Here is a 25,250-nt window from a genome sequence, read left to right as displayed (position 1 = left end):
CTACCAGTAATCTCACACACACTTTTTTTTTAAGAACATTCTATAATTGTAGCGTTATAGGACACTTGTATAACACACACCACACGTTCTCATTGTTACAGGTTAGGTTTCTGAGTCGTCTAGCTCTAAAGCCTTCAGCAACCGGATCTACAAAATAAAAGAGAGGGAAGAGCGAGGGTGAAAGCTATTCTGTCGCTCTTTAGTAGAGGATATCTTGTTACGTCTTTCTTTGACATGACACCTTCTTTAAATTTAAATGCATGGGGGGGGGGTACATTGGCGTCGAGTACCCGAAGCACTAAGATACGAAAACCATACACATACATTATCAAAACAGTGAGAACTGTAGGCTTTCTGCAGAATGCGTGACGTATTCAGACGATGAATCCAAGAGTTGCTTTTAACACTCTTCGTGATGCCACATCTTAAAATCGATAAACAAGTTCTTGGACATCAGACCTTGATAATTTCAAACAAGTTTATTGGTGCGAACTTTCATTCCCCTATCCGAAATGTCTTTGTATGAATGTACGTTACTACTTTCATTTTTCGTTTAAGTAGTGTTTAAAGTGGAGTGTGAGTTATGTTCATTTAACTTTGTTTGTTTACAACAACAAAAAAAAAAATTAAAATAAATGAAAAATAAAAAAAAAATTTTTTTTCATTTTCTCAAAGTAAATTTGTGTGCCTCTAGTTTTAATTTAAAGTAAAGACAAGCCCATCATTTAATAACAACAAGTTTTAATGAAACAGTAATGCCATGTTTTATTTCTTCTCAACCATAAGATTAAACTGAATTAATTAAACATTGACAGCTGTACAACAACATATGGGCTGTAGTTCACTCCCTTGTATTTAACCTGGTTGTGGTTCACTCCCTTTATAAAAAATACTTTTAATTCCAAGATATCTTAACACGTAAAATGTAACAAGATTTATTCTTGCAATTACAACATGAAATGAATTGGTTTAATCTTCTAAGATATAATTAGTACTGAACAATCATGACAATAGTCAATAACCATTTTCAGCATTGACAACAATACCTACACCTATAATCAGTGCATTGTTTTTTATTCACATTGTTGAAAAAGCAAAACAAAATGAACTAGGTTGAGGATAAAAATGTAGAGCATTGGATTACTTAAGTACTCTTTTATAACATTTTTTGTGCAATCAAGTCATTTGTACATAAACAAATTGTACATATAATCATTTAAAATGTAACGCATACTGATTTGTTCTTTTTATTCATTCATGGATAATTTGTTTATCATGTTGCATGCTCTAGGTGAATAAACTTATGATCTTGAATAAATTTAACAACAGCAATTAAAAACATTTTTTTTTTATTAGATACCGGTAACAGTTTAAAATTTACAAAACAGTCAAAAGGAAGCATCTACACAAAACATTTTATGCCTTTGGCATTTTGACAATAAAAATCTGGCCTGTATCAAACATTAGTAACATATATATAACACTGAAGCCAGTTGTGAATCTTAATCAACTTTTTGGCCTATGATCAAAGCTATAGAAAGCAGGAAACATTCTATGTACAAGCAATAGAAGCTTATACAACAAGGCTAATTCACTCCCATAGAAAGAAACCACTCAACTTGCCAGTTTAAAAAATTGTTGACCAACAATATATATTTTAAAATTGATCTTTTTTTTTGTTTGGTATTAAGTATTTTTCTACCTGGCAAATTGTACAAAAATGTGTACTCATTTTTTCAATGCAGGTTAACTGCTAGTGGTCCTTGCTTTCCTGGCCTTAATGACATAAGCTGAGACTAAAGACTGGATCTTCTCTTGGTGAACCACAGTTTCCTTGGATCCACAAACCTAAGGAAGGAAATAATGAAACATTTTATTTAACAATAATTTAAAGTATTTTATTTAACAATAATGAAACATTTTATTTAACAATAATTTAAAGTACTTTATTTAACAGTAATGAAACATTTTATTTAACAATAATTTAAAGTATTTTAATAAATAATAATGAAACATTTTATTTAACAATAGTTTAAAGTATTCTATTTAACAATAATGAAACATTTTATTTAACAATAATTTAAAGTATTTTATTTAAAAGTAATTAAACATTTTATTTAACAATAATTTAAAGTATTTTATTTAACAATAATGAAACATTTTATTTAACAATAATGAAAAATCTTTTATTTAACAAAAAAAAGTATTTCCTAGATCATATAAAGCTAGTGTTTTTTCTACTTAAAATGAAAATGGGTAAATACAAGATTTCAAATGCACAAGTGTTGTTAACTGCATGTAATACCTAATTGATACCAAGAGTATAATCTAACAACCACTATATTAGGAAATAGTTTTAATATGGAGAATTTATTATATAATTGCTATTAAAGTTGCTAGTAAATGTTAAACAACAACTGTTATGCTTAGTGTTATTTAAGCTATACATTTAATGCTGTTTTATTTTATTCTTCTAAGGCTTTTACACTGAACTGCTTACACTAAAATGTGAGCAAAAATTACCTTTTCAACAGCTCTTTTAAAGATATCCTTGTATTCATCCTTGGTGATTTTTCTGGAACTCCAGGCTGGCTTCAATGCACATCTTACAGCATCTTCAACTAATTGGCGAAAACCCTTTTTCACCTGTAGTAATTTTTAAAAAAAAAGAGTTGTACATAAAAAAAACTGGTTTGATTTACATAAAAAGGAAAAGTATATGATGCATTCAAATATTGAAACTAATTGCCAAACAATTTACCTCACTTAGTAAAATACTAGAGTCCACCTTGTCATAAGTAGTGATGCCTTTAAAAGGTGCAGAAGGCGGGGAGATGCGATAACTTGCTGGCTTTCTTAGTTGAGGAGACTCCACTTTTCTTATTTTATCTCCCTTGAGGTGGGATGAATCCGACTTCATATGTAACGATGAATCTGAGCGGTAGGCATTTGATGTATCTGAGCGTGAGTGAGAGAGTTGTTCTGACCTGCCATGTGAAGGGTCTGGCCGTGTGTGGCCTGCTGTCTCAGCGCGAGATGCCGCTGACAAGGAAGCAGAAGGTGCGGAGTGGGTCATTGCTTCTGGTTTGGCTGGGGTGGTATAGGCATAGCGCTGTGGGACACTGCTGGTCGGCTGCGAATGCTGTGGGATAGCGGGAGGGCGGGGAGGGTAAGCTGCAGTTGCAGGTACACCTGTGTAGACAGGTGGACGAGGGTGTGCACCTGTAGGTCTCTGCTGGTAGGCTGGGTGAGTGGATGTTGCGGCGTAAGGATGGACTTGGGGGTGACCTTGATATCCTGGGTGAGGAACGGAACCTGCTGGAATGTGGGCTGCTGGGACAGGTGCTGGATGTCTGGCTGGGTAAGCCACATGTGGGTGAGGAGGGTGAGCTGTTGTAGGGCGTGGAACTTGCTGGTGGGGGACTTGTGGTTGTGGTGGTCTTAAAGGTGCACCTGGAGCAGCTGCAGCCCTAGGGGCAGCTTCCATTGGTCTAGGATGCTGATAGTAAGTGGATGGATATGCTGGATGAGGTGGTCGAGGAGCACCAGCCGGTGGCTGCGGATACACTGGCTGGCTTTGAGGGTACATTGAAGGGTGATATGGATGCTGGACTGGATGAGGGACAGCTGGACGAGGGGCATCACCGTGGCTATGAGAAGGGGGTGGTGGATGAGCTGAATGACCGTAGCTGTTAGCTGGCGCCATGCCAGGCCGTGTAGGCGGGTAAGCTGGTGGTGGAGGTGGGTAATATGAAGGCGGAGCATGGCCAGCGGGAGGATAATGTCCAGGTGGTGGGGGCGGAGCTTCAGCTGCAGCTTGATACCCATTAGCTGTGGTTGCGCTCCAGGTTTTTTCTTCCACCTGGTCTTCTGGTTTTCCTTCACTCTCTTCCTCCTCCTCATCTTCCTCACTGGAATCCTTTTCTTCCTCTTCTTCTTCCTCCTCCTTAATCCATTTAGACTTTTTCCTTTTTCTTTCATGCCTGGACTTTCTCTCATCCTCGTCATGATCTCTACTCTTTCTTCTTTTAGACTTTCTCTTGGGACTGCGAGATCGACTTCTATGAGATCTAGAATGCTCTTTTCTTCTTCTATCTTTCTCCATGCCATTTTGGTAATGGAACTTGGAAGATCTGCCTTCATGCATCTCAGACATATCTTGGGACCCAGATCTGGACTTCCGCCACCCATCATTAGAACCAGGCCTTTTCCTATCCATGTATCGATTGGGTGGAGGAGCCCCATCCATTTGTGCATCATCTCCATTCATCGACCACCGCCTGTTGGGCCAGTTGTTGTCTTGTTTCCAGCCTGTATTGGGTCTGTTGTTAAATCCCTCCCCACCATCAAAGCTGTTGTAGCCGCCCCTGTGGAAACCAGAGCCCCTGTTTTCCCAGCCTTTATTTTCCTTCACTGTGCTTGTGGGGATGCCAAACTTTTTGGCACTTTCATTGCCGATAAAATCTAAAATACTGATCATTTGCTTGGACTTGTCCTCCGACTCACGCTTCTTTGCTTCCTCTTCCTCCTCTTTTCGTTTGCGTTCTTCTTCTTGTTTCTGTGCCAGTTCTTTCTTCCTATCAAACTCATTGGTTTTTAGGCTCGTTAAGAAACTGGCCAGCGCAAACGGCCCACCGAGAGTAGGACCATCGTCATCTTCATCATCCTCTTCTTCTTCTTCTTCCTGGGTTTTAGCATTACTCTCCTCACTTTTAGAACCTTCATCTACATCGAGTTTCTTTTTCTTGTTCATATCGTTATCTGTGAGCTCATTAGGGGATGCAGCTCGTTTCTTTGAGTATTCATTTAATGTCGCAGCCGGTTCAACAGTTTTGACTGGCTTTTTCTCTTCTTCATCATCAACAATCTCCCCTTCCTCTTGGTCGTCATCGCTTTTGTTGATCTCATTATCACCACCTTCATCATCTGAGTCAGTAGCCTCCCCTTCCTCTCTATCTGTGTGCTGTATGAGCTCATCATTTTGACTGGCAATCCTTCCATCCTCTGAACTATTTGAATCCAGTTCTGACTTGACCTCACCACAGTTCATAACCCCAGTACCATTGTCCTGAAAGCTCTCAATGTGTTTACTCTCAAACTTTTCACCAGATAATTTTAATGTGGTCAAACTTTGAGGTGACTTTAGTGCTAAGGTTTTGTCAGCCGTATAGGTTTTCTCTTCTTTTATCTTAACTGCGTCCTCTTTAACATAATTTTGAGAACCATTATTTAGAGCTGAATCAGTATCTATTATCTCCTGTTTAACAGCTACATTTGCATGATTCCATACATCATCATCTTTGTGACTGGCCTCTACAGGGAGACAACTCTTTTCAGGTAAAACCTGCTCATTGTCATCAAGTTCTTGTTTAATCAAAAGTCTGGAGTCAGCAGTGGCTTCAACAAGCTCATCATCACTGTTGGATGGTTGATGGAAAGCTGACACAGTCGCATCACCACATGATTCTGTTATAGATGGTGACCTTTGTGAACAAGATGGTGATATCTGAGCATATGGTGACACAGTGGGTCCTGTCTCAGTTCCAGGTGAAGATGAGATGCTCATTTGACTTGTTCTGCTCTTTGATGGGCTTTCCTTTTGAGGAGACGAGCTGGAGGTAGTTGGGGTGGAGATCACTTTTTTTGGGGACCACTGGCTAGATGAGTTGGCACTCAGTGAACCTTTAAAATGAAGTTACAATGTTATGTTAGCATTTACATGTTGAAGTGAAAGTGTATAGACTTTTTCATGATGAATTATTTTAAATTTATAATACAATACTTAGTTGAAGAGGGATGGCGTGGCCTAGCAGTAGAGAGCTAGACTGCTAACCCGGAGTCTCGCGTTTGAATCCGGGTTCAAACCAGTGGAACGTCCCTGAGTCTACCCCGCTCTTATGGGTACCTAACTTACGTTAGGGAAACGAAGGCTGCTGGGCATAGTGCTGACCACACCTTCCCTTCAAATGCCGAGGTCTATAAATCAGATGAACTCTACTTCATCAGCCCCATGTGTCTTGGGCACTAACAGGCTTAAGAAGAAGAAGAGAAGACTTAGTTGCAGGATCAATTTTTCTATAAGAAGGTGGTTAACTATTCCTTACCATCTCTGTTGATGGTAACATGCTGGCTGCCTTTGTGTAGGAGATCTTGTTTTTGCATAATAGAACCCAGTATATCAAAGGTCCCAGTTGATGCAGAGGTTGAAACGGAGGCAAGAACTGGGAGTTCCTTGACCACTTTTCTGTGAGATAGACATTCCAGAATAATCAGTTAACCCAAGCTTAAATGAAAAAAATCAGTATTGATTTACTTTGACTCTAAGTTTGACACTAGCAACTGTACTGGCACAACAACCCATCCTTTACTGCCAGCCAATTCATATAAATCATTGTAAACACATAGTAGGCTGTCTGATGAACAATGTTTGCATACACATAAGTCATTATGATCTAGCCTAAACTTACTTTTTAGGAGTGGAGAAGTTTAAAGGAAGATGTGATGATTTAGCTGATCTAGAGAGTAATGTCTCTACAGGGATGGCTGGCTTGTGGACTATTTGTCTCTCTTCACCCTCTTGGCTGAAAGTCATTGAAAATGTTCACATAATGTAGTCTTTTTTACTGATAGTTAAATAACTTTTTTAAAAATCAACCGTTATTTGGCATATCATACTAAACTGAATGGTAAGTCTATAGAAAATTTTTTGTGTAGTCAGAAGACTGAGTATGGCAATGGAGTTCACACAGGTCTGAATGGTACCTGACTTAAATATGGGAAGTAAAGGCATAGCAATGACCACATTACCCCCGTTTGTGTCAAAGTTACAGAAATGTAAGCTCAATTGTACCTCCACAAACAACCACAGAAGCATCATCATTTTTCCTGTTCATCCGCAAGACACATGGGGCAGATGAAATAGAGTTCATCTGTTTCAATTCAATAGGATAGTGTGGTCAGCATTATAATCTTGGTTTCTCTAACATTAGTCAGTTACAAATCTGGGCTGGGTGGGATCGGGGGCGTCCTATGGCCTCAAGCCGACCGCAAAATCACAGAATCAAACAGATCTCAGCTTCAATTTCAAAAAGGCCAATAAACCATACAAGTATACTGCTCTAATGTCGTTAATTAATTAAACAAAATACCAATAAATGTTATATTAAAAAATTTAAAGTAAAATCTGAAATTAATATACTCTAATCAGGACAAGTGAACTTACTCAGCAAAGAGATACAAATCATCTTTACTGCCCAGGATTGAAAAAGCCGAGGCACCATATTCAGTGGATACACGACCAGCACCTTCCTGTTTGGTGCCAGCAGGTACCTTCTGGAGTGGTATGGACCTCCCCACAGGTGGCTTTGACAGACCAAGCTTGTCAGCTATACGACCTTTGACACTAGTCACTGCACGTGCAGTACGAGCCTGCAAATATATTTAAGAAATTTCTTGGCCTTGTTAAAAAAAAAAATAATTATATAAAATTAAAATATTAAACACTCCAGTTTTTTTCCAATGCTTTTTAAGAAACCCTACCAAGCCCGGTGACAAAGTCTTCTTTGTTTTCTTGGAGGTTCTCCTCTTTCTTTTTCCTTTTGTCTTTCTTTTTCGCCTCTTTTTCCCTGTTGATTTTCTTTTAGTTTTGCGTTTAGTGGTTTTCCTCTTCCTGGTTGTTTTTCTTTTTGTAGTTTTTCTTTTGCGAGTTGTTTTTCTCTTTGCAGGTGTGGTGGTTGATCTGGTGGCTGCTGAAGTTCCAGGGGTTGGCTCTTCATCCTTTAAAAATTTGGTTCACAGATTACAAGCTAAAACTTTGAATACAATAAACCACATGACTACAAAATAATATTTTGTTCCTGATATTAAAAAGTACTATTATTAAAAAGTATATTTCTTAATTTAGAAACTTACAAATTAAATAATGCAGCTTTATTTATTTAAAAGAATGTTACCATAAAAGATTCATCTGCGTCAATCCTCTCAGCTATCCTCCTCCTCCTTTCTGCTCTCTCAGCTCTGGCATCAGCGATGATTCTTCTAACGCGTTCACTGATGCGAGTCCTGGCAATCTGTCTGCCTAGATAATGGGGCTCCTCCACAAGAGCTGGAACAAATTCAGATATATTTTATAATTTAGTGTCAAACATACAATACACTACTAAAGCATGGAGCTTTAGTGGCCACACATCAAGCTTACCTGCATTTCTTCTATCTTGGCAATCAGGACAAAACCATTCCTGCACAGGCACTCGAGATAACGGTGGATCAAGGCAATCACAGTGATACCTAATGTGATAAAATAAAATATTTGTAGTCATTACAAGGAAAACAAGTTTGTACAAAAAAATATACATTTCTGTCAAATTTAAATTATACATTTTTAAATTAAACAAATGTAGAATTAAAGAGCTAAATTCTTTTAACAAGTAAATAATCTGTTAGTTGTAAGATCTTTTTTAATACATGCATTTTCAAGCTCTTTGGTAATTTAAAATTATAAACCCTAAGCTGAAAAAATAAATAAACCCAACAACAATGATTTATCTACCACCTTGCAGTGTAAAGAACAACAAATGAACAAGAGATAAAAAGATATTAAAAAATAAAAATGATATTGAAATTTTAAAAAAAAACTACAATAAATTAATAAAATAAATAAATAAATTAATAATTTTAAATTCACTATTCAAGCCCTATTAAAACATTCAGTGACAACAATTTTAGGATTGAGAAAAGAAAAAGAGCAACAACATTTAGCAAGTGAACGTTGTAAATATTACCAAACTGGCAATGACAAAGACCTCTGACAATCAGTTATGAAAGTTCATTATCATTTTCTAAACATCAAATAAAATAAAGACAATATCTTAAACACAAAATATGATTTAGCTTGCTCCACTTTCATAACTTTGGGTATTTTAATTTTCTATTAGAATCTAAAAAAAGTTCATCTAAATGTCTTGGTTTAAAAAAAATTAAAACCAATGGATACTATTAAGTAAAAGCGATGCTTTAAAACGTTTCTAAAATTAGAATTAATGCTGTCGTTTACATACCCCAAGTCACAACCATCACACAGTAATAGCCTGTCTTCTCTATCAGATTGGCCACAGACCTCGCAGAAAGTTGGATCATCTTCCTCTTCCTCATTACCTTGTTTGTTGTTTTCAACAGGGATCTAAAATTATAAATCATATCACATAGGTTGCAATTTTCTTTGGAAAGATGAGATGGCAATTAAATTCATCAGTCATTACACAATTACCCACAATTACCAAAGCCACTAAACAGGGGTTCACATATTGTCCAATATTATGGCATATTCATCTAAACAATAAATTATATAGAAATGTTATTTTTTTAAATTTGTTTTCCTACTGAGATAAACAACATATACAAATTACTTTTTAAAAATGTTGCAACATAAAAAAATGACTAATAAAAATGTGGAATGACAGACAAACTAGTGCACATAAAAGCATATAGCACATGTTAGAGTAGACTTTTATCTAGGCCTGTTTACAGTTGCAATTTGTAAATGGACGTTTAAATAATTTTTTAAAATAATATTTTAATTTTATGTAGGCCTGTTTACAGTTGCAATTTGTAAATGAACGTTTAAATAAAAATTTTTTTAAATATTTTAACATGAAATTATTGAAGTCCAATACATATTTGTTTTAACAGACAAGAAAAAAGTAAAAATGTAATAACTAGAGAATTATGATCTAACCTGTTTGAATATTTTTTCTTCCCCTGCATGGCGGGCTAGAATAATATTAAATACCTGACGATCAACAGGGCAGGTGTTGGTGACCTGAGGAAAGCATTGAAATGTGTATTAAATAAATGTATAGCTTTAAAATAACTTACTTTCTGTACTTGAAGATTTCTAGTGCGTTTCAAAAGTCAATCAATAATATTTACTTTACTTTTAGTTTTGTATGAGATGGATAGATAGATAAGTGTATCAAACCTTAGACCACTCCTGTATACACTCCAAACAAAAGCAGTGGTCACATGATTCAGGTGTGCCAAAGTCTTGGTTGCGCAGTCTGTTGAGACAGATGGGGCACCTATCACAATTTTCATCCCCAGAGGAGCTTTCAAAAGCATCATCATTTGGTTCTTCATCTTCCTCCACCTCTTCATCCTCTTCACTATCTTCTTCCTCTTCTTCATCATCATCCTCCTCTTCTGATCCTTCATCTAGTAATGTAAATATGTAGTATATAATTGTGCTTAAATTTTTTTTTCAAAATTGGTAAAAGAACAGATTTCAAACATTACCTGTAACATGTAAAAAAATTATTTCAATTAATGTGTTTTAAATTATGTTTTATACATAAATCTTAAGGATTAAAATGGGGTATTATAAATTTTAAATGAGGTTTGAAGATATCGCGAAAGTGTAATCCTAAAGGGCTGACTAAAATATAAGATGGTAATAACTGAATTGAAAAATTGTTTGTGGTGGCCTACTTGATAAAAGATCTACATTTACAAATATTTGTTTGAATCTAGTGATTATTAAATCCAACTTCTATCTATATATTATATAATTCTATTCTTGGAGACGATAAAAAACAAGCTGTAAGCGCGCTCCCTACCACCCACCCCTACATGGTCTGGTGAGCTGTGGTTCACGCTAAATGTTTACAATTGTATAGCCGGGTTTAGTGATGGCTATTAGGGGCAGTAATTTAGTTTGAAACGATTTTAAACTTAGGGGAGGTAACTAAGAGGAGGCTGCTTTCACGAGGGGGGGGGGGGGTGTAGGGTAGGGGTTGGGGTAGTATCGTTCTTAACGACATACTGATAGTGTTTTAAAGCAAATATTTCCAGTGGCAGCATTGATACTGTCGAATTCACAAATTATGAATTGCTGAAAAGTAGAAAATAAAACAACTAAATAGCGGCATATGATATGCCGCAGGTTGGCTCGTATTTTAAAATTAGATAAGATCTTAATTGATATTTTTTGTATTATATAACCCAGGAACTACTTTCTAACCTTCATCATTTTCTACTTCATCACCATTCTCTTCTTCATCCTCTTCATCACCATCATCGTCTGTTTCTTCCTCTTCACTCTCTTCATCATCTGTTGATGATGATCCTAGCACATCTTCTTCCTCATTATTCTGCGCCTCCTCTTCTTTAATTTGTGTATCTTCTTCTTCTTGTGGTTCTGCAGACATTTTTTTACTAGAGTACCCACAGCTCAAGGATAGTTGTCAACATCTGAAAAGTAATAAGCCAGTTTTTTCTTTATACATATCACACTCTGGTTAATATTTCATTAATTTTTATTTTTTTTAAAGGTGAGCTTAAGCTTGTCAACTCATGAAAAAATTAGTATTTCTTGAAAACTTTTTTCAAAATAGTTTTCAGATACTGATACCACCAATGATTTAACCTTTTTTTCAAAAACCCAGTTCACTTGAAATAAGTAAATTTGTTCAAATTCAACACTCAATGTAGGGTCACAATTTACATAAGATAAACATAGAACACAAGAATACAAAAGAATAAAAGTCACTAATGTATTTTATGCATGTGATGTTTATTCATTTAGACAAAATAGGACAATAGTCATCACAAAAAAAACAAGATAAGCTAACTTTGTACATATATCTCAGCAACATTTAAATTTTACTGTGAAGCTGATCAACCTTAATCGCACTTCACAACTTGCACACTAAGTTTACAAAGCAGTCCAAATACTCAACTACTGAACAAACATCTACCTTATTTACTTGACACTAGTGCTTTGTTGTTTTTAGTTAATTTTTTCCATGTATTAAATTTGAAACTATATTTAAAGTAATTAAAAATTATATTATTTAAAACCAAAATTTAGTATGATTAATTTTAAGCTGGAGCATTAAATATTATATAATTTATCATTTATTTCTTTATACTGTCCTAGTAAAGAAAATCATCTTAGTTCATAATTTTCAAAAGGTATTTGTAATGTTTTTAACCAGACATTCAAACCATGGCCAATATTTTTTACATTAAATTATTTAAATAAGGAAATTATAAGCAATGATTTTTACATGTGAAAATATCCTTCACTGAGATTTCAAAAAAAAAAAAAAAGGGATTTTTAAAAATTGTAACTTCATGCAGCATTTGCACAGCAATCAATTCAGTTCTTTGAAAATCACTAGCAAAGATAAAAGAAACTTACAATACTGGTACAGCTGTGCACAGAATATACATTTAGTTTTACTTAAACTTTTTAAAAAAATCTCTAGTGAGAAAGAAATGGCGATCTTTTAAGATGAGCAATCATAGTGTTAATTTTCTTATTTACCAGACAACACAAACAATGGTTTCTTTTATCAACAAATGTTATATAAATAAGTAATAATGCCATATGACTAAGTTGTCAATTACATCATCAGGAACTAAATTTCAAAGTCACTTTGTTTAAATAAAAAATGATAATAAACTTGTGTTGAATATTGTACCAACAAATTCTACCTTCTATTTTTCATTTATTAACCAATATTTATAATTTTATTAAATTAAAAAATGTAATGCCAAACCAACAATTTATAATCCTTTTATAATATGCAATGTTGCCCAACCAGTTAGTGGTCAACTAGATAAGGTTTACAATAACAATACTGATAATAGTGGAAAACATCAAATTATAAGGGATACAATTAAAACCAATTAGATACTAGTTAGAAACACTCAAGGATTCCTTTTTTGTACGTGTTCAAGCTTTTATTTAATGTTTCGAATGACTGTCAGCAACAATAGTTTTGTGCTTTTTTTAAATTTTAAAGACCAGCATGATTGATTAAAATGATTCATGAGTTTGGAAACATCAATATCTCCCTTCATTTACTGCTTTTGATAACTTTTAATTACTTATGTACAATAAAGTTTAGTAATGTAGCTAATCTGGCCATGGACAAAAAAAAAATTTCCCTTTGATGGAGTGGAAGAAAAAGGCAAGAAATAAATAGTTTGGATCCATAGCCATTAAAGTGTGGGCCAACCAATGCTTATAGAACCATCCAGTTTGACCTAGTTTCCATTGCTGTTAAGCAGATTGAAAAAACTTGGATAATTAACCATACCATCATGATCTTAACACAATTACCAATAATTTAGGGGAGGGCAAGTTAGTTCTTTATTATTGCCAACCAAAAAAGTCGTACAAATTTTATTACTAGTATAACAAAAGTAATAGTTTTTGTTTGGGTCACTCAATAAGTGAACACTGTGGTACAGCATGAAAATGACTATGGGGATTATGATATGACCATGACAGTGTGGTACTAAGGCATTTTAAATTCAGCATTGTTTTTAAGTTGAACTAAGGATTAAATTTAAGGATTTTAATTTAAGGATTAAATTCTAAATTCAAAAACAATTTATATCACTATAGAATTAGATTTATAGTAAAGTAACCAATTGATGGGTTGTTTTTAAAAATTATTATAGAAAGAGATTCTACATGAGGCATTAGTTTGGTATTAAAGGGAGTGGTGATAAAGTATCCTTGGACTAAGAATTATTGTATTTCTTTTCTCTAAATTTTTAAATAACAAAACATTACAAGGTATTATTTAAATTATATTGGTAGGCTACTTCAAACAAGCACTCCTATGTGGTACACTAACTACAATGCTACAATTCAACGATAATGTTAGTTGACACACTAATGGCAATAAAATGTAAATAACGTACATCTAGACTTTCAAAACCCATGTTATATCAATCATGCTTTTAATACTTTTATTTACAAATTTATACAAATTTTGTAATATACAGTTTTATCAATTTATTATTATCTTGTTGGTTTTTTAGCTCTTTCTCCATTCTGCCTTACAGCGGATGAGGCAGCAGATGGTGCTGAACTATCCTTAGAGGCATTAGCGGAATCTTTAGGTTGATGAGCTTTCTTTTTCTTGCCTCCATGATGCACACCTTTGCTTATTTTGCCAACATATGCTTCTACTAATTGTTGAATTTTTTGAGGATTAATATTGCCACTTTTACTATGACAGACCTGTAAATAAAAAGACAGAAACATGATAATTATATAATCCTGGATTTACTTTCCTTTCTGCTAATTTAAAGCAGTCTGTAAAGTAAATATATAGCTATATTTGACTTTGGATAAATATCAATGCAGCTTCCCCAAGTTTTAAAAGCTTAAGAACCTAACTTACCTTAGGTACAGCCTTCCTGAGTATTAGTTTGTACTGCTCTTTTGTTATTTTTTTAGAACTGTAGAAAGGTTTTATTGCCAGTTTCACTTCATCAATTACTCGCTCTTGTAAATGCAGTTTCTTAAGATACTGTGGAAAATTTTTTTAAATATTAATATACATGATGTATATTAATAAGTAATTAGCATTTACATTCCAATCCACATCAATTAGCAGTATATAACACAACTCTGACTAACCTTTTCTTTGTTTGTTAATTCTACAGCTGAAGCAGGTACATCATCATCATTTAAATCCAATCTCCGCTTCCGAGGCTGACCTTTAGACTTATCTTGTGATGCAGCAGATGCTGAGCTAGATGTTTGTGGCTGTCCTTTTGGAGCAAGTTTTTCTATGACTTTACTTAGAGCCTTTAGGTAAACAGCAGGTTGTATTATGCCCTTATCAGAGGTTCCTACTGTTTTTGTAATGTCATTAGCATTTTTATTTGTACGCAAATCAGACTTGCGACCACGCCTTCTCTTATCATCTCTGTCACTATCTGATGAATTTGGCGAAGGAAGTTCTAATTCACAATCATCCTCCCCAGGGCTCATGTCCATGTCTACTACTTCAGTAGAATCTGTGAAATCACCACCACGATTACCTCGTACCTGCCTCATAGGCCCTGCAGACATATTGGATGCTGAATTACTCATTAGAGGTCCTTTTCCCATGAGTGAAGGTGGAACAGGCAAAGGATGCTTGAACATTTGTTGTGGTATATTCTGATCATCTCTATGTGCAGCCATTTTGGCTCTTTCAAGAGCTGGCAGAAGAGATGTTAATTGTGCAAGAGGTGCCATTGCAGAAATTGGCATGGGTGGTCGAACAGATGTGTTCATTAATGGCATTGCCTCCCTTGGAGGTGGTGGCTGGGACATCAGTGATTGCGGGAAATGGTGAGGAGGCCTGGAATTGTCTAATGGGAACAGTGGACGGGTGTCTGGTGTGGGCAAGAGTCCACGCCCAGAAACAAATGGAGGATGTGGACCAGCATTTTGGTGCATCATATTGGGTCCATTCACCAGAGGCCATGGAGGGAATCTTTGCCCAGGAGGGCCAGAAGGAAAAGGCAATAAGCCTGGCTGTTGCTGGGGAGATGGTGGCTGTGGAGCTGGTGGTGGTGGTTGCTGTTGAAACGCTGCATTCATCATTGGTAACTGTTGCATGGCTGGGAGGGGTGGAGGCTGTAGAGGAGGGGCCACAGAATCTAACAAAGGCCCAGGTGGTGGTGGAGAGGGACGAACTTCTTCTGGTGGAGGATGATCAGGTGGAACAGGACCAGGTTCAGGTGGACAAAAAGCAGGTGATGAACTAGGTGCTGGTGCAGAGATTAATGTCACAGCAGTAGAAATGGGTGTTGTAAAACCCTGTTCTGGTTCCTCTGCCTCCTCTGTAGGGTGTGCTGGATCATAGACTGATTCTGAAATTATTTTTCTCTGAGGAGCTCTAGAGACAGCACCATCAGTGTGCTCATCACGCGTTGGTGTTGCATCACCTTCAGGCTCTTCAGAGCCATTGATTTCATTGTCTATCTCAGCAGGGTTAATCTGAATTAAAGCACTGCCCCTTTCATTTCTTGACAATTCAGGGGGTGGAGGTATTGTTTCTCCATCAACTAACTTAGTACTATCATCTTCAATGTTATGATGAGTGATATCTACTCTGGATGGTGGATCTTCCTCTTCATCAAGATTTATGACAATCCTCTCCGGCTCTACAAGTATAACGTCACTAGATGCACCCTCATCTGAGCTGTGATGGCTATGGAAGCTGCGATGATGACTATTTGTTCTAAACCTAGAATTGCTGTCACTACTACTGCTGGATGATGTGGAAGAACTGCTACTTCTATCCCTTCTTTGGCGCCGCTGAGATCTTCTAACATTTTCTCTGTCATCCGAATCACTTTCTTCATTATCCCTAGGTCTCCGCCGCCTCCTTCGATGATTTTCATCTCTATTTTCTTTGTTTGAACTTGCTCTTTCAGAGCGCCGGTGTGGACTTCGAGAACGTGAATGTGATGGTCTTCTGGCTCGCCTTTCAGTTTCTTTTTCACGACTTCTCTCTCTATACCTTCGTTTAGATCTTTCCCTCTCCTTTTCTCTCTCCCTCTCTCTTTCTGATGATCTCTCTCTGGATTTTGTTCTGTGCCTTCTGTGTCTAGCTGATCTATCTCTAGAACGAGATCTACGTACCCTCTCAGCAGATTGAGACCTGCGTCTCCGTTCACGAGAACCACTTCTAGTATGTCTACGTCGGCGTTCATCCACTTCAACTCTGCGAGATCTATCTCTTTCTCTCACAGCTTCTCTGTCACGCTCCCTTTCTCTGTTTTCTCTTTCTTTATCTCTGCCTCTATCTCGTTCTCTCTCAGCCCTATTCTTTTCTCGTTCTCTTTCCCTTTCTCTCTCCCTGTCTCTTGGAGTGCCATGTCTATGCTCTTTATCATGCCTAATTTCTCTAGTATCTCTAGCTTCCCGCCTTTGCTCTCTAGTTTCTTGCCTTCTTTCATCATGTTTTCTACTTTTTCTGTGTTCAGTTTCCTCACCCCTTACCTCCTGACTTTCACTTCGTTGAATATCAACACTCTGTTCAAAACTTTTCACTGAATCTTCAGCACCTGAACTATGTCTCTTTCTATAATTTTTAACGCCTTTCTGAAAAGGTGGATCTTCATCATCAAACGACCGCAGTGCTACATTTTCCTCTACATCCTCCTCCCCTTCATCTTGAACAAAAAAACCAGCAAGAAAGGAAGGAAACTTTTGAGAATCATCATCACCTTGGTTACCTTCCTCTATTGTAGCAACTTCTCTTTTGGTTTTTTTCTTTTTTCTTTCTTTCTTTTCTCTCTTCTTGCTGCTCTTTTTTCTGTTTTCTTCCACGATTTCACCAGGCTCTCTTTGCTCTTCCTCCTGATGACTGCCACCAATATCAAACACATTTTCGTAGACATCAAGTGAAAGTCTCTCTTCATGGGCTTTTTTATGCCCAAAATTCAAACCTTCCCCCTCTAACTCCCCTTCTTCTCTGCTTTCCATGCTGGTTCTATCTCTTCTTATTTCTACAAATCTTTGATCCTCAACCTCTACATTATGCTTTTTCTGTCCCTTTTTACCTAAACCTTTTTTTAGTTTTTTACCTTTCTTCTTCACTTTTTTAGACCCAAGTTTCCTTTTGCTTTTTTTAACAGGCTGCTCAAGGTCATCACTTTCTTCCCTAAAAAGATCAACTAAAGCTTCTTCATTACGAGTATCTACTTCTTGCTGCCTTCTAAATCTTTCTCTCTCCTCCTCATTTTGGTCATCTTTTTGTTGTTGTTGGACTCTAGAATCACTATCAAGTGATTCGACATCATCTTGTTGATCATGCAAACTTCCTTTGTTCCCATCATCTATATTATTAAAATTAGACTCAAGCTTTGACCAAGAGTCTTCATCAACATCTTTTGGTTCATTCTGAGCATTAAATGGCTCCTTTTCCAAAACAAAATCACTATCATCAAAAGAAACCTCAGGCACATCACTATTCACATCATCAATTATTGAGTTTCTGGTATTATCATCAGTATCTATGGGACCTATAGATGGGCTAGACTTTGTTCTAACCGGACTACCAACACCTCCTTTGTCAACCTGGTACACAGCAGCGTCAACAAGTGGAGACGAACTGTCACCTTGAATGGGTGAACTTATTTCACCTTGATTGGGTGAACTTATTTCACCTTGATTGGGTGAACTAATTTCACCTTGATTGGGTGAACTAATTTCATCTTGATTGGGTGAACTTATTTCACCTAGATTGTTATTATTTTCAAAGCCTGGGATATGGGATATTTCAGCTTGACTCTCAAAATTTTGAGAGTCCCAGCGTCCATCATGGTCCTCATCTACTGGATCTGACTGTGCTGTTTCTTCTTTTTCACACAGGCTAGAATTTTCACCTTCTTCATCGCTTAGCGTAGGTTCAGCAGGATCATATTCAGGAGCTTTATCGTAACTCTTTCCGCTGAATGAACCCTCCAGATTTTCACTATTGCTAGTTACATTACTATCATTTTTTGAAAAGTCTACATCCAAATCATTAGTAGGTTCTGCTGGGTCATAATCATCAGTTGGTTCTGATGGGTCATAGTTATCTGATTTGGTAGATTGTTGGCCAGTGTTGACCTTTTGATCTTTATGCTCTTCTTGTTTAGCATCTAGATCAATAGCCATGCTGCCTTCTTCATCAGAAGTATCCCAGCCATAATCCATCATTATCTTTTGGGACTTGTCTTAAGGGTCAATATTTCACTATAACTTGCAATTCAAGACCACATCTGTAAAACAAACAAAAATCTGTAATGGTATAAACACTATAAAACATCAATGAAATGGCTATTTTAAAATACTAAACCAATTTTTCTTAAAAAGCAGTCCAATTGTGTGATGCATGGCCAAGCCACAATTTAGGTTAATTATTTTTGTGGACATGTAACAATAAACATTTAAATTTCTTTTGTTTTTTTTAATTTTGCAATGATCTTGATTAGTTTTAGTTGGAACTGATGCATATCTGTTGTGCACAAGCCATTCGTAGCTTACTTGTGCATTACCCCAGGATGTCTAACCGCTGTATAAAATTGCTTATGCAGTTTACCAAACTTAATTCATGAAAAGAAAATTCCTATTTGTATACTTACTAGTAAACTAAGGTCAACTCAATGTAAAATATGACTACACAAGACAATTTGTTACAAAAACACAGCAGGCATAGTGCTACCACACTATCCCTTCATATGTTAAGGCCACAAAAAATAAACTTAATCTACCCCATAAACCATGGGAAACTTTTTTTTATACATATAATAACAAAAATAACTTTTAAAATCCATTTTCCAGGTCACAAATTTATTATTAATCAAGTTTTTTTAAACAATAACTTTAACAAAATTTAGCTTGCAGCTCAAGTTCCATTATAAATCTACCTGCCTCTATTGGATAGTTAATCTGGCCAAAGTAAACGTGGAAAGTAAAGGCAAGGTGCTCAGTACTCGTCACAGTTTGTAGATAGCATTTAAATGCATTTAATCAATCCCATTTATTGATATACTATGCATTGCTCACTTAACATAAATGCAGTAAGTTAACAATGGTCAAGTACTAATAAAAAAAAACATCAAGAAGTCACTGTCTATTTGAATTTTTTTTCAAGAGACTTACAATAGAAAAATTCAATGAGCTTCAAATGAACAAAAAATATTCATTCAAGTGTCACCCAGAAGCCAAAAAATTAATCATTTTTTGTAAAGATGGTGTTAGCAATCATTTTTTTTAAAAATATTCTTGAATGTATATTAAGTGTTATGATTTGTGTTTAAACAAGGAATACATAAAAAAAAATGTTAAGATGTCACGCATATAATCCAATAGAATTCATGTGCTAACATCACTATCCAACAAAGAACACTTACATGGAAAAAAATTAAAAATATTTGTACATATATTAGATCTGGTACACTAAGATTTACATTAATTATTTATTATTGGAAATTTTTTAATGAAAAAGTAGTTGAATATATTTTGGGGTTTAACTGTTCTAAAGAAAACAGACATATATTTATGCTTATATTTTAATACTTTAAGCCTGTATATATTTTCATACTTCACGAGAGATTTGTTTTTGCCACTCGATTTTTTTTTCAGTATGTAGGTCAAAATCAACTTTTTATCCTTTGATTTTAAGGATATAAATTAATTGTAATTGAATGCCCTACATACTAATATTGATTTTTATTTATTTATTGAGGAAAGATAATTGTTTATAAAAATAAAAAATAAAAAATTGATTTCATCACTAAAAAAAAATAAGAATTATTTTTCTTTAGTTCTTATTCATAGAAAATGAAAGAACGTCCATTTTTCTACAAAAGTTATGGATCAGATTGACATCTTTAATTTTGGTTAATTTTATAACGCATTGACTCAAATGTTTAGATGCCGCTGTATGGCACTCCGCAGAGTTAAAAAAAAGTTTTGTAAGGGGGTTTACAAAAAAAATCTCTATAAAATACTAAATCAACTCATGGTAAATCTAAAAGAAGTAAATGCAATAAAAAAAGGCCTCTCTAGCGATATCATGACCCAGTTAGTCATTCGGAAAAACAAAGAATTAAACAAACCCAACTGAGAAAAGTCTCAAAATTATTCGAAAAAGCCCATTAAATATTTTTAAAATTACATATGATTATTTAAAATAAATATGGTTATAGCAAATTGTTTGATTTTTTTATGGACTTTACTAAAGATTGGATTATGTTTTTAGTACTTTTGGTAACTAAAAAAGGCAAAAACAATTTTGTTGTTTACATTTTATTACAAAAATGTAAACAAAAATGGCAGAACTTAGTCATATGGTTTGTTTTAAAAATTAATTCTATTAAATTTTTTTATCAGAACCGTTTTAAGAAAAAATAAAAGGTGTGGTTTTCAGAATATCGATCACTGCATTCCTGTTTGTCATTCGAAAGTGAAACTTTAAGTAATAACTTAGGCTTGAACTTGAAGAAAATAAACAGAAATGTAGCCTTGAACTCGAAAAATTATTGTCACTTTCTATGGGTTTGCAACTTCTATAACATTCCAAAATGAATTATCCACTTAAGGTTTTTTTCTATGGTTGTTTTGATGGCAAAATCCAAAAAAAAAAATGTATTCTAATGTATGTAAACAATGATGGTAGGATTCAGGTGAACTCATTGCTGTCAGTCTTATCAAGATTTAAAAATTTTTAATAACACATTTACACAATGGTCATAGTTCACCCAACATAGACCTAACAACTATCCCTATCCATCATCATTAAGTGATATGGTTTTGTTAGTATGAAGGCAGTGTGTGTTGCAAGACCAATGAAAATCAAATTGTACATGACAATGGAGCTAAAGTTTTTACAAATTGAAAAGGAAACAAACTGGAACAGCCATAGTAGTTTACCACATGTTAACTACTATTTTAAAAAATGATCTACAAAAGCTAAAAGCCAATTTTTCTAGTACATTTAAACACCCAACACAACTGACTTATTAATTATATTGACAAATAAGCAGCACATTTTTTATAAAACATTCCTAAACAATCGCTTCTAAATTAAGTCAAACTTAAATAATCAATACTGAATGCATTCAACAAAGTCATATTAATTTAAATGTCAACAGTACTAAGGGGTTTTAAAAATCTATTCTGGTACTACCCACTTTAAAATTTGAAAATGAGTAATAAAGAATTAAAGTATTATTTTTTACCAAAGTAATACTTTTAAATGTATTTTTACATATGCCTCAACAGCAACATAATGAAATAACATAAATATATTTTTATAAAGTAATGTGGGTTGTTATTATTATTTTTTAAACTGAATAAACTAGGTGCTAATTTTGGGATGCATGAGGTAGGCACTCTAACTCAAAGACAACATTTTAAAGGTCTATTTAATACACAAATATATAATTTTTCCGTATTTTACTAAATTACCAACTTATAACATTGTAAAAAGTCATACTGATGCATTTAACTTAAACCAGTAATGAATAAAGCTAATGAATTAACTAACAAGTTCAAGTTAACAAGGTCTATTTTTAAAAGTTGAAATTAAATTTAAATTTAAACAATAGGCCCTATAAAATATAAACAAGTAGCATTTCTAAATTAAAATTCACACCTCACAGGCTGAGGTAATAATTATCCCAAATATGTAATCTATAACTTGGTAAACCCTTTTATACCATAAGTAAAACATTTTCTCTTAGATAACATTTTTTAAATGTATTTCACCACATTTGATGAAGGTGGCTGTCATCACACAAAAAGACTGCTCAGTCGGGTCTCAAATAAATGGAATTAAAAAATTAACAAAATTGCTAATTTTTAAATAATAACTTTGAAACATGTTTTAAATAAATTTATTGTTTTTAAACTTAGTGTTTGCAATGGAAAAAAAAAATGTGTGCTTTAAAAAAACTGAACTAACTGAACAAACTAGATACTTACTTCATTCGACCACAACTGGCAATATCTTTTTGTGTGACAGGACAGCCTCCAAAATTCTGGGACGGGGGTTTAGCAAATGATTCAAAAAATTCTGACGAATGCCGCAAAAGCAGGATCTTATTTCGCAAGATTAGCCCTTTAGTAATTATAAGGGCTGGTAACTCTTAGTTGTCATTTCTTAAAGTAAGACAGTCGGCTTGATAAATGCGCAACAACAAAAAATATTTTTTACCCTATTGTATTGATTTTACCAGCTGTTAAGTAAGGCTTTTTGAACAAGGACAAGATTTTTTTAGAGAGTAAACTAAGTCACATTCTCAACTTCCATGTTGCTGTCAAAATTAAATAGAAATTAACACGTTTATGGCTGATTAAAAAATCACAATTATATGAGAAGCTCATGGTACTTGTAGGCTCCAGTAATCACTAAACATGATATATTTAAGCTACGTCAGAACAGAGAGCATGATTAAACATGTCTGGTAAACAAGATTAAATTAAAATATCAAAATGTCATATAGCCTACCAAAATAAAATTGGCAAGATCATTTAAAGTAAAAGTACTATGAAGTAAAGTACTGCTATGTTTAGATCTAGATCTAAATACCATAAAAAATTTTTCACTCTAGCATTAATTAGACCTAAAAGATAAAAGCTAATTTGTTACACCACTCTCTGGCATTTGGCTAGATCTGACACCAGCTATAATAATACAAGTGTAGGCCTAACACAAAGAGTAAGCAAGTTTATGGATGATTCCACTATCAGTAGGTAACAAATAGTGAGGTATGTGTTATTAACTGTTATGCGTGTTCGATTTGCAAATATAATTCAACAATAGAATCTTCTTAAAAGCTGTGTTAGATTACTGGTAATTAACTTAATACAAAGAAGACTTGCTTATGTCAATGCTAACCCTATTCCTAACCCAAGTCTCCCCATTACAACCTAACACATCTATTTTCCTTTTGTAAGTCTTCGGACATCAGTAATATTAATACTCTCAAATGAGGATACTGATGTCTGATAATAGACTCTTCTGAAAATAGGTGAGATAGATCTAGATCTAGACCTAGGTTGTTAGTAGGATTGTAATCTCATCTAGATCTATTTATAAATCTAGATCTGTGTTTAGACATTTAAGTCCAGTTGTTAGGCCTAGGGTAGGACTAGGATTGGGGTTAGCATTGACATTAGTAAGTCTTATGTGTATACTATCTAGTTAACTACCAGTAACCAGTAAAACTCCATTTTAGCGTATTTTATTCCCCGCTTCACGTTCACCTCCAGTTGAGCGTATTTTATTATTAACACAATCGAAATACACAAAAATGTCAGGAAATTATTGGGCTTATTTTATGAATTTTTGTTTTAGTTTTTGATAATTTACTTTTGTCACAACTAGAGAAAAATCCAAATTTGGAATATTGAATGTGCTATGTTCGTGTGTCATTAAAGATTTTCATGGCAATATGTAAGTACAAAACTCACAATAGCAAGGCGGTTAAGTTTGTATTGTTACAAGTATCTCCCATGCATGATACTATAAATAAACTTTTATAAACTCACAATGACCCCAAAACTGAGGCCAAAACAATTTCAAATAGCTATTGCCCAAGCTATGATGTATGCTGATAATTAAAGTCAATATGAACTCATGGTGAACCCTCCGTGTTGGGATTTTTCTCCTGGTGATGATCTTTGCTATTTAATTGGAACTGTCCTAATGCTTTTTTGTTGTTGTTTTTTTTTTACATTTTTTAAATTAAAACTCACATTCATAAAAAAAAAATAAGTAGGCCTAGATCTAGATCTAATCCTAGTGTTTTCCTAAAATGGTTTTGTGTGTTTCGGTTGTATTTATAATAAAATACGCTCAACAGGAGGTGAATGTGAAGCTGCAAATAAAATACGCTAAAATTGAGTTTTACCCCAGTCCCCCCAGTAACTTAACCCTTTTTTTTTACAAGATTCTATTATTGTGCCACTAGCATTTATTAACATAACAGTCTACTCTACAGACACTAAGAAACTTAAGAAATCCACCCAAAACTAAGCCCTAACCTACCTAGATCTATAGATCTAAACCTAATCCTTAAGTCAGTAAGTCTTGTCTTAAGTAATTCTTGATTCCAAATTCCAACTAATCTAGGAAGACTGTTCTAGATCTACAAAATGTTCCCTTAAGTTGAAATAGTTTAACTGTATGGTGCGGAAATCAGCCTACCAGTACCAGACATTACGGTTAAATATTCATAAATGAACCTTCCATGGCAAGCAAGCAAATCAAGCAAGTAACTTAAACTTATCATTTTCAAGTTGTTTGCTTTGCTGGATTGCTTGGCTACTGCTGTGGAGGTTTTTTAACGATAAAATAAGACAGCGCAATTTTGAGAATGAGACATTTAGTTAACTCATCATTAGACAATACTTAATTATGTTTAAAGGAAACTCCCTGTTTTAAGTAAATTAAATAACCTTTGATTGCAGGTGCAACAATGAGAAAATACGACACGCTTTTATATCACTTTCTCGATATCAGCCATATTTGATAAATTCCCCGGATGAATCCGATTTAGCGAAAACGAGACGGACTGTTTCGATACATGACGTCATTTCTTTTACTCTATCCTGTGGGCAAACTGAGACCTATATTAGGGACCTAGGCTACATTTTTAGACTATTTTAATTTAAAATGTAATGTTAATTCAAATATATATTATCATCTGCATAAGTATAGTACATAGAGCTCTATTAAAAATTAGGCATTCAAGAATACAATTTTTATCTACTATAGCCAATGCTATGATATAATTCTATAGGCCACTCAGTACTAGAAAAAGTAAAATTAATTACGTAATTAAGTTTTAGGCTTCTTAGTTGGGCTTATGAGGAGGTTTACTCCTCGTTTCTTTACCTAAACTAAAAATCTTGGTTTGCGCAGAGGCAAAGGCTATTAAAAATATGCAGGCACCCT

At 34.6% G+C, this 25,250-nt stretch overlaps 1 protein-coding gene across 2 annotated transcripts; it reads right to left on the bottom strand.

Moving 5' to 3' along the window:
* Positions 1 to 724: 724 nt before the first annotated feature.
* Positions 725 to 24,837, bottom strand: LOC131932638 (PHD and RING finger domain-containing protein 1). Of its 2 annotated transcripts, XM_059289575.1 has the most exons (14): positions 24,752 to 24,837; positions 11,015 to 11,244; positions 9,977 to 10,209; positions 9,734 to 9,817; positions 9,057 to 9,178; positions 8,198 to 8,286; positions 7,953 to 8,104; positions 7,540 to 7,776; positions 7,223 to 7,428; positions 6,468 to 6,581; positions 6,105 to 6,244; positions 2,762 to 5,682; positions 2,524 to 2,646; positions 725 to 1,848 (listed from the first exon to the last, which is right to left on the bottom strand). In XM_059289575.1, the coding sequence occupies exons 2-14, from the start codon at positions 11,199 to 11,201 to the stop codon at positions 1,747 to 1,749; spliced, it is 4,710 nt and encodes a 1,569-aa protein (XP_059145558.1). In that variant the 5' UTR covers positions 11,202 to 11,244; positions 24,752 to 24,837; the 3' UTR covers positions 725 to 1,746. The 2 variants fall into 2 exon arrangements, with proteins under 2 accessions (XP_059145558.1, XP_059145559.1); XM_059289576.1 differs by lacking the exons at positions 725 to 1,848; positions 2,524 to 2,646; positions 2,762 to 5,682; ... (8 more) ...; positions 9,977 to 10,209; positions 11,015 to 11,244 and adding exons at positions 11,546 to 14,035; positions 14,199 to 14,327; positions 14,438 to 18,564.
* Positions 24,838 to 25,250: the final 413 nt, after the last annotated feature.

The sequence above is a fragment of the Physella acuta genome, unplaced genomic scaffold, assembly GCF_028476545.2.
Source record: "Physella acuta isolate Inbredline_101_S28 unplaced genomic scaffold, ASM2847654v3 ptg002241l, whole genome shotgun sequence".
NCBI classification, from domain to species: domain Eukaryota; kingdom Metazoa; phylum Mollusca; class Gastropoda; family Physidae; genus Physella; species Physella acuta.
Note: the sequence above shows the minus strand (reverse complement) of the source record. Positions and strands in the feature narration are given on the sequence as shown.

Coding starts and splice junctions, on each gene's coding strand:
- LOC131932638 (XM_059289575.1), bottom strand. CDS start 11,201: ATGTCTGCAGAACCACAAGAAGAAGAAGATACACAAATTAAAGAAGAG. Junction 8,287..9,056: donor TGTGATGGTTGTGACTTGGG/GTATGTAAACGA, acceptor TTATCACATTAG/GTATCACTGTGATTGCCTTG. Junction 2,647..2,761: donor CTAGTATTTTACTAAGTGAG/GTAAATTGTTTG, acceptor AAATTACTACAG/GTGAAAAAGGGTTTTCGCCA.